The 9,866-nt window shown below is 39.1% G+C and overlaps 1 protein-coding gene across 2 annotated transcripts in view; it reads left to right on the plus strand.

Moving 5' to 3' along the window:
• The window catches only part of akap6 (A kinase (PRKA) anchor protein 6), a 234,426-nt gene that overhangs the window by 183,880 nt on the left and 40,680 nt on the right, over positions 1-9,866 (plus strand). For both annotated transcript variants that reach the window (XM_005941009.3, XM_005941011.3), the window contains exon 17: positions 2,618-2,878. In XM_005941009.3, coding sequence (XP_005941071.1) covers positions 2,618-2,878 — 261 coding nt within the window. The remainder of the gene's footprint in view (positions 1-2,617; positions 2,879-9,866) is intronic.

Consider the following 9,866-nt stretch of genomic DNA (forward strand, 5'->3'; position numbering starts at 1 on the left):
CTGAACAGGACAAGATACAGAGTACAGCTCCCACTGCAGAAACCAAAAGGTATGAAAAGAGAATTACTTCTGGTTTGCCAGCTATTTGGAAACATGGAAGGACGTAGTAGTTGTGTTTGTTGTATTTTACATGCTGAGAATGATGTAGTGTAAGACCAAACCTTGGGACTCAACTTTCTTGCTTACTGGTTAAAATTGCTCCAATCCAACTTTATTTATAGAGCACTATAAAACAACATGATAGACCAAAGTACTTTCCAGTAAGAAACAGTAAGAAAAGTTAAAAAAAAATATGCATTAAACAGACAAAGAAAATAAAATCACAATAAAATAAATAAATAAATGAGAAAAGATCAACATGAATAAGTAAATATTAAAACATGAATAAAATAGACGAATAATAAAATAACTAACTCTGGTATTACTCCTAAAATGCCTTGGAAAAAAACATCAAATGTTGATGCCAGCCTAATATGGAGGGGCAACTTATTCTATACATGGGAGCCGCAACAGCGAAAGCCCTGGTGTGTCAGTCTCGACATGGGGACAGCAATATGATCTGAGAGAACGTTGTGGAGTGTATAAGTGTAGAAGGTCTGCCAGGTAGGTAGGAGCCAGGCCATTTAAAACTTTAAAAGCAAACAATAAAATTGTTTGTTTGTTTGTTTGTTTTCAAAGTGAAAATGCCACATTGTTAGTGTATGGATGTTTTGTGACTTTGGTGACACCTTAAGACACAAACAGTTCCTAGCGTGTATTAAAGAATAATCGCTGTTATTATAACTTCTTCTAGTAAAGTAAACATGGCAGTATGATCTTCCTATCTGCTAATCCTGACAAAGTGTTCATGTACTACTGTTCCCTATTTGCCCACTGCTAGTAGCAAAGTGTTTTTGTGGGTTTTCTGAGCGTGGCTTATGTAACAGAGTTGGTTCTGGTAGTGATGTCATTTTTCAGCGGTTTTCAGTGGTCATTTTTATTAGAACATTTATAGTTATGCAGTGAGGTCAGCCGTACTGAGTTGCTCCTGCAAGGAAAAATTCAAAGAGAAAATATTAGGTATTAGATAATTAGTAATCACAACATGAAGATAACCTAGCAAAAGCATTAGCGCTACGTCTTTATCAATCAATTGTGTTCTGTGTATGAGATTAAATAAACTGGAGTGTGTCCAAACTGGAGAAATGTAGAAGGACAACTTTGGAAGATTCAGACTTGACGAGACTGCTCTTTTGGACTGTATAGTAAATCTTACTTTCCTACATGCAAATTGAAGCTAAAGCTAAAAAAAAAAACGAAGAACGTATTTATTTATGTTCCTTTGGCACTCTGAATGTTACTGCTGATATCATGGCCTGGTCTCTGCCTTGAGCCTGTGATTGGTGGCCATCACAAGTTTGTTTGTTTTGTATTGATGAGCACTTTTAAGAAACACACACACTTGTTGAACTCCAACTGGAGAATAGTCTCTCTCAGCGGCTTACTGTGTCTCACTGTGTGATCAACAGGGGTTGGAAAATTACTCTGCAGTGCTTATTACACACACACACACACACACACACACACACACACACACACACACACACACACACACACACACACACTTTGAGTCGCGCTCTTGTTGTTTTCAGTTGTTCCTATTTGAAACCGTGATTGCTCCGCGCCAAACCCTCTTTCAGTTTGTATTGTGTCTAAATGATGTTTTGTTTTGGGTGTGAATATCACAACTCTGTAGGAGAAGCTGCTAGAAGCTCTGAATTAGCAGCTGATCTGTTTGCACCTGGAAAAACACCAGACATATTCCCAGAGTTTTATTCATTCCCAACAGAAGGTTTGTGATGACAACAAGCTAATTGATAGTTTTGATAACACCGTTAGAAACTTTGTCTAAACGTGTTATTATATAAAAATAAAACTTTAAAGATTTTTTCTTACATCAAGAAATGCAGAAATGTGAGAAATATTATAATTATATAGAGAGAGACATACAGCAAAGTAATGTAACCTTTCTACAAGACATTTTATGCAAGAATTAGAAAATATGATGACGTACAGTCCAAGTTTGAAGTCAACTCAACTCTGAAACTAGTAATTGAAACGATTACCAATGGGACTGCACGATATCACTGATTGATCTGTGACTGGGTGGGAAATATTCCAGTTTAACCTTCCAGTAGCACCTGTCAGCTGTAAATCCATGCACAGTCTGTGTTCGCAGCATCAGTAGAGCATTAGATCAAATTAAATTACTTTTAATTTCCAGTTAACTTGTACAGTATTGTATGTGAGAGCAAACCAGCAACCTCCCCCACGCCCCAATGTAAACACGATCTCATGTCAACAAGAACATTATGATTATATTATTACATCTTGAACAGCAGCACTGACATCAATGGCATTACTTAAAATGTAATCTTCACACTTGCAGCTAGGCGCTGAATACATGACATCCCTATTATTGATCTGCACATTTATAAAGGTAGATGATTAATAGCTGTGTGAGTATTGATTGATATGCTACTTTACATGATGGAGTATTGACATAACAAGGAGTCCTCAATGTAATTGCCTGACTTTTTCCTTTTTTTCCCCCCTGGACTCTTCTCTCTTATTTCAGAAAATCCTCTCCAAGCATTCAGGACCTGGTAGGTCTGAGCAAAACCAGTCGTCCAACATAAAAGCTCAGCTGGCTGGAGGTCGAGGTGTCACTGTGGAAAACCCTCGATCAGCCCTGTCCCCACTTACCAACTCACTTCTGGAGCAGTTGGAGGCCCGTATCAAGGAGCTGAAGGCGTGGCTGCGAGACACTGAACTCCTCATCTTTAACTCCTGCCTCAGACAGGACAAGGATGCTTCAGAGCAGCTCCAGAGCTTCAAGGTAGGAAGGAAAGTGTCTCGGTTTGTCTCTTCGGATGTTTGCCTCAATATCAGTTAAATTAGGATTATATTAGTCTAATAGTAGAAACCTACAGCAGTCAGTTGTTACATATCAAGCTCTTTTATTTCATCATGGCAAACTTTTTTCTCAGTACACCTTCATTAAGCAAAGTACTCCCTTGATTTGTTTCGTGACTAAATGTAATCCTATAGTCAGACCACCAACTTTACAGATGTGTATCTGAAATCACAATAAATGAAGATGAGTGTGGTTTGATAACTTACTGATAATATATTTGGTGTGACACCTTCCACACAGGGCATGATTTACTAAACAGGGCAAAAAGCGTGTGACCGTAATCCCCAAATAATGCTCATTGGTTTGAAAGTTTTAAGGTTTTTTTTTAACCAAAGCTCAGCAGTTTTCTAAACTCAGTTGCAGCCACTTCATTTCAATATCAAGCACAAAAAATAAGACAGGTGCGTTTTTCTCCTCCCTATATATGTTGCACATTAAGAAAGGGCCTCTTATGCAACAAGGTCACTCAGAAAAAAATGTCTGAATTGTCACCTTTTACACGTAATCTTGTCACTGTACTTTTTTAACACCAAAACCCAGTTTGCGTTGCCGCATCCGTTGATTAATATGACGATATGTTGATGGTATTAATGCTCCAATTGAATAAGAACAGATAGCAAATTCAAATTCAAATTTTATTTGTCACACACACACAACCATACACAGTATGACATGGGGGTGAAATGCTTGTAGCTGTACAATGCCCGACCATTAAATGACAGAAGAAAAGTTTTACAATATTTACAATTTACTACAAAAATTTACAAATTAACTTAGGAAATTACAGTAAAGAATGTGCAAATAGCAGAAGAGATTATAAAGATAAGGATTATAAATTATAGGAATTATAGGATTATAGGAAATGTGTGGTGGTGCGTGTGGTGACGTGTGTGAGAGTCCAGTCTTATAGTGACGTGTTTGGGAGAGTCCAGTCCTACACCTGGTTCAGGCCCCGAATAGCCTGGGGGAAGAAGCTCCTCCTCATTCTCTCTGTTTTGGCCTTAAGGGAGCGGAAGCGCTTCCCAGACCTCAACAGTGAGAAGAGTCCATTGTTGGGATGGGAGAGGTCCATCATAATCTTCCTAGCTTTGGACTTGCACCGCTTGGTGTAGATGGACAGCAGGTCAGGGAGCTCTGATTGAATGATGCGTTCTGCCGAGCGCACCACCCTTTGCAGATCTCGTCTGTCCTGCTTGGTGCTGTTCCCAAACCAGGTGCAGATGTTTGCCGTCAGGACGCTCTCGATGGTGCAGGAGTAGAAGTTCTTGAGCACCTTCAGTGGCAGATGGAAGTCTCTAAGTCTTCTGAGGAAGAAGAGACGCTGACGGGCTTTCTTAACCAGGGTGTTGATGTGACAGGACCATGACAGGTCCTGAGTGATGTGGACACCCAGGTATCGGAAACTGTCCACTCTCTCCACTGGCGTGCCACTGATGATGAGGGGTTTGTAATTCCTCGCCTGCTTTGTAGTGAAGTCCACGATCAGCTCCTTAGTCTTGCTGATGTTTAGGAGGTGACACAGCATGGCTTTTTATGCTGTATCACCTGCTGCTAAATACTATACATACCTTTTCAATGTTGGAACTTTTATAAAGTCTACTTTTGGGTAATAAAATTTCTATTTCAGGTGTGATAGGTAGGGCATTTAGCATCAAAATTTGACAAATCAAACATGTGATGCTACAGAACCCGCCGTGGTGATCTGTTGTGAATAGCTGAACGTACAGGGCTCTAAAAAGCTATTCGACCCCTTTTTGCTGTGCTATTCTTTGCATATTTTTAATACTTAAATGCTTCCAGATCATCACACAAATTTTAATATCAGACAAAGTATAACATGGTTAAATACTAAAATGCATTTTTTATATTTTATTAAAGGTTGGGCATCAAAGAAGAAAAAAAAGAGAAAAAAGAAAACAAGAAAAAAAAAGATTAATATGACGATATGTTGATGGTATTAATGCTCCAATTGAATAAGAACAGATAGCAGGTGACACAGCATGGCTTTTTATGCTGTATCACCTGCTGCTAAATACTATAAATACCTTTTCAATGTTGGAACTTTTATAAAGTCTACTTTTGGGTAATAAAACTTCTATTTCAGGTGTATAGTTGGCCAAGATGGACAGATGAGTAGTAATCATATGATCCAGTGTAGTCTTCAGTTTAGTTTGCCCACACGTGTCCATTTATAAATTACTGCAGATGGAAACATCACTCGTCTCTGCCTGAACTAATACTTTACTTGATATTAGTGTGTATATCATGAGTATCTAGTTAAATGACTAAAGAAAAAGCCAATCAGTTGAGTTTATTCCAAAAGGTTACCAAGTTCACTATTCAAAATAACATTTCTTGCCTTTGATAAAACAGCTTCTGTATTTAATGGCACAAAAACAGCAACAAAATAATTCAACTACTTGACTTTGTATACAAATATGAATCTAGATAAACTAACAGTTTTCAAACAGAAATCATCAGAAACAAAGACACAAGATAACAAAGTGACAGCAAATAGATCATACTCTGTGTGTGTGTGTGTGTGTGTGTGTCTTAGTGTGTGTGGTGTGTGTGTGTGTGGTGCTGTGGTGTGTGTGTAGTGTGTGTGTGTGTGTGTGTGAGTGTTAGAGTTCTGTCTGAGGTCCACTGTCACTTTTCTTCATTAGCTTTTGCAAATATGTGACAAAGCTTTGGCAAATCAACACCGAGCATTAACAGAAAACATTGTGACTGTGTGTGTGTGTGTGTGTGTGTGTGTGTGTGTCTTTGTGTTGTTGCTAAGTATAGTAATACATCGTCTTAATGAGGCCAAATGAAAGCAGGGCTGTTTTGAAGCGATGGATGTATAGAGGAAACAGCAGTTAACCTTAAAAGCCACGGGACACTAACAGGATATTAATCAGCCTACATCACACAGCGAACAGCTAGCTGCGCTGATTAGCCTAGCCCTGCCGTGTGACTGACAACCAGAGACACACACGCAAATCCACACAATCACCGTGTAAGTGTACCCACTGATATAGAACTGCATGCACACAGAAGTACATTAATTCATATACGTTTGAATTATGCTCACAAATGCTGCACAGTTAAATTACACACACATATGCAAATAAAGAGACTCAGGCAGAGGCATGCATTAAAAATGAATGCATAAAAACATATAGCTGACTGCAGTAACACAAAGAAATGAAAGCACGACTAGACAAACAGCCCTGCTGAAACAAAAAAGTTGCTTCCGTGTGATTAAGAATGTAGAACTTTAATCTTTTTGTAACCTTTCAGATTCTTTGGTTGTGACAGCTTTTACGCCAAAGAATCAGCAGCACATAATCTTTATTCATTTGAGCTTAGGCCTAAAAAGTTGGGAAAGTTTGTAAAGTGAGCATATTTTTGCATGTATGCATGTAACTGTGCATTTCACGCCTCGGGTTGAGTGTACAAAGGGAATACATAAGAGCGTGATAGAACCTTGGAATGACCCACCTAGTCGTACCTCATGAAGTAGATCTGAGTGGTAAGATAGCTTTAATATTTCTAGTAAACAGAAATAAATGTGGTTTCTAAAGTGTCCAAAACTAGTTATGAAATGTCCTGTAAGGGCTTACTTTCAATCATCATCATTTTTGGCTTCAGAATTTGTAATGTAAGTAGTCTTTTTTTATCAACACCTATTAGAAGGAAGCATGTTGATAGCATCTAACTTACATACATCGTTCCTAGCTCTATTGTGGTGTACGACCACTACACAAGGGAACCTTTTTTCAAGTCTAGGAATGTAAAAAAAACCTGGGCAGGGTTTAAATATAAATAGAAATAACTATTAAGCATATTTTTAGAAGAATGTGCTACTAAAGGATCACTGGATAAAACATGCCAGTGATTATAACTTGATTATCTCATTAGAAAAACAGAAAAACATAGAAGCAAACACGGTTTTTACTCCCAGCATCCTTCTGTGTGCGAGGCTCTTTTTCGAGCACAGAGGATGGAAGTTACTAAAGTATAAAACTCTATTTCTGTTTGCTTACTTTAGATGTCAGCTATCAGGTGTCCACTCCTGTTTATGGGCCACAAAAAGGAAGAATACCCATTATTCCCAATCCTGCATTAACATTTTAATAGTTTGCATGATGGAATTTAGCCTCCAAGTTATCAATAGGAGCCCAAAATAAACAAATATCTATAACACATTTGCCACAAAGTAAAAAAGATGACTTTTATTTTCTATCAGCAGACGTCAGGATGCTGTACATTTGTGTTTCTTCTTTTGAATGAATGATGTATTGTTTGGGTGTTGTTGTAAAAAAAAAAAAAAAAAAGAAGTATAGGTAAAGCCTGGTGTGCCTTCTGAAAAAGCCATCCTGCTAATGTTTATTAGATTGCCAATGTTTAATAAAAAATCTCCAAATAGCACAAACTATCTTTGCTTCTCATCACAAAAAAATAACGCCATTTGGGTCAATTTTTTGTAAAGTTGATGTGAATGCAAAACACAAACTGGCTGCTTAAATGATGAAACTGTACAGAAATGAGAGTTTATCTGAAGAAAGTGAGCCTCTCACTTTTGATCCTTGTCACAGCTCTCAGTGGGAAGCCATTGATTTTTGGCAGAAAGAGGCCGTGAGCTTCTGGAGAAATGAAGATTGGAAATATTGATAGCAGTCATTTGTATGGAGAGAGAGAGTGAGAGAGAAAGAGAGAGAGAGAGAAAAGGGGGCTCAATTTTAAGAGAAGTCGACTCCATTTTAGCGATCATTTGTCTGTTTTTGGTGTTGGGACGCGTAAATGGGTTCGATTTCTGCACTGCAACCTATTACTGTAGGGCTATATGAGAAAACAGTGGGGGTCGGCAGGGGTCGCACGGGCACACGCACACACACAAATGCAAAAAACAAAAGCATACATTGAGAAAATACATATGCATCCTCACAGGTAAATGTACAGTTCAGACACATTTCTGCATTATAGAAATGTTATATAGTCTATTATTGTAGTCAGCACAGTGGTTCCAGAGTTCAAGAACAACTGTCTGCAGATGACGCTGTCCACAAAAAGTTTTCTCAACACCTTCATCACTTGCTTTGCTGCTAATAGATTTGGTTGGGCAATCCACTCTCAGTAATGGAAATGAACGAGTGAGCTGCTATCGGTGCTTGTACGGCTGGTCCTTTAAACTGGCCCATTGGCCAAAATTGCATTGGCCCACCGGGAGAATGCCAGAGGTGCCCAGCCCTGGATGCTGTCTTTAAACAGTAGACGCTACAGCTGTAATGTTTCAGTCTTTTGGTGTAGATTACTGCTAAGGGAGAAGTTAAGTAACCAAGTGAAGTGCTCTACTAACAAGGTGAAGGAGAAACCTTAACAGTGAGTGTATCAGTGTGTCAGTTCCACTGCTTGAACCTTGTTGAAATGTTTATCAGAAGAAGTGAGTTGATTTCAGTCCATATTTTTCAGTCTTTGGTATCGTCAGCGTCTCCTAAATATCAGCTGTCTTTCTCTGTCCCTTTCTCTCTCTCTTTTTCTTTTTTTGCACTGAGCTGCCACCCCTCCTCCTCCACCTGGCTGTCTATAACCTGGCTCTTAATTGAATTAATGCTCCTTAAAGATACGGCGTCAGCCAGACGTTCCTCCGGCAGGCCCTGGGCCTCCGATGACTCTCTATTGTAGTAGAAATGCTGTGGGGCCTGGACACACCAAGAATTAATAGACTGAACCCCCACACACACTTGGTCTCACATATGCACAGTGGAAAGCACTCACAGCTACAAATACACACCTGCTCTCCAGTGTGTACAGGTATGCGGGCTAAAAATGAATCTCACACACTAACAGCTTTTTCTTGAAAGTTAAATGTTGCCTGCCAGTGGGTTTCACGCAGCTTCTTGCTCATCTAATTGGCTATATTTAGTATCATCAGTGCAGTCAGATCAAAAGTCCTAACACAAACCAAGAGAAAGTGGTTGTTTTTTTCTTGTACATTTATCAGTAAAAAGATTAGAAAATACCAGAATTATTTTTTTTAAATCACTCTTATTTACAGGAATTCAAAACAAACATAAAAAACCAAATCAATAAAACTTGATAAACATAAAAAAAGAAATAGTCGGTTTTCACTGCACAGTACTGATTCAATATGGGTGCATTGCTTTTAAAATCTGTTAAATGATTGTTCAGGGGATCATTTTTTCTGTTGATTGACAACTTGTTTCAGCCTCAAGGAAAGACAGGATTTCATTCTGATTAAGAAAGAATTGTTTTCTTCAAAAAGGATTGGGAATGTCGATATTGTAGGAAAAACATATTTGTTCTTCCATAGTATAAAGACAATAACACAGTAGATGCATCTGTCTATAAGTCGACTTTCGTTCCGTCTGTCTCGGAAACGGATAAGTATCCATGTTCAAAGTCAGTTTCTTTTGTCAGACAGACACACACTGTTAGGAGGCGACCTCTCGACACACACATTCACACACAGATGCTCGCACAGATAGGTGGATACCAGTGTGAGTGTTTAACTCGTTCCTCTGAAGTGAACCTCCTCTGTGTCTTATCTCCCTACCTGTCTCTATTTCCATTTACATCTCTTTTTTCCTTATCTCTTTCTCGACTGTCCTTTTTTCGGGCTTTTCCTGTCTCCCCTTGTTCCTTGTGTCTGCCTGTCATTTTCTCTTTTTCTGTCGTCCTTAGCGCATCTCTTTCTTTCTCCTGGTGCTGCTATCTGTTCAGCTGCTCCCTCTCTCCCCTGCCGTCGATAGTAGATGAACCTGTCCTCCCCTACTGTTACCCATGGACCCCTCGTCCCCCCACAGACCCTTCTAATCATGCTCTTTGGCCTCCGGCCCTCCCACCCTCCTCGTTGGGCCATTTCTATTTTCAGCTTTCTTTCCTCTTGCCAATTTAACCCCCC

Source organism: Haplochromis burtoni, unplaced genomic scaffold (genome assembly GCF_018398535.1).
Source record: "Haplochromis burtoni strain Fernald_Lab_line unplaced genomic scaffold, NCSU_Asbu1 Contig_288, whole genome shotgun sequence".
In the NCBI taxonomy this organism is placed as follows: domain Eukaryota; kingdom Metazoa; phylum Chordata; class Actinopteri; order Cichliformes; family Cichlidae; genus Haplochromis; species Haplochromis burtoni.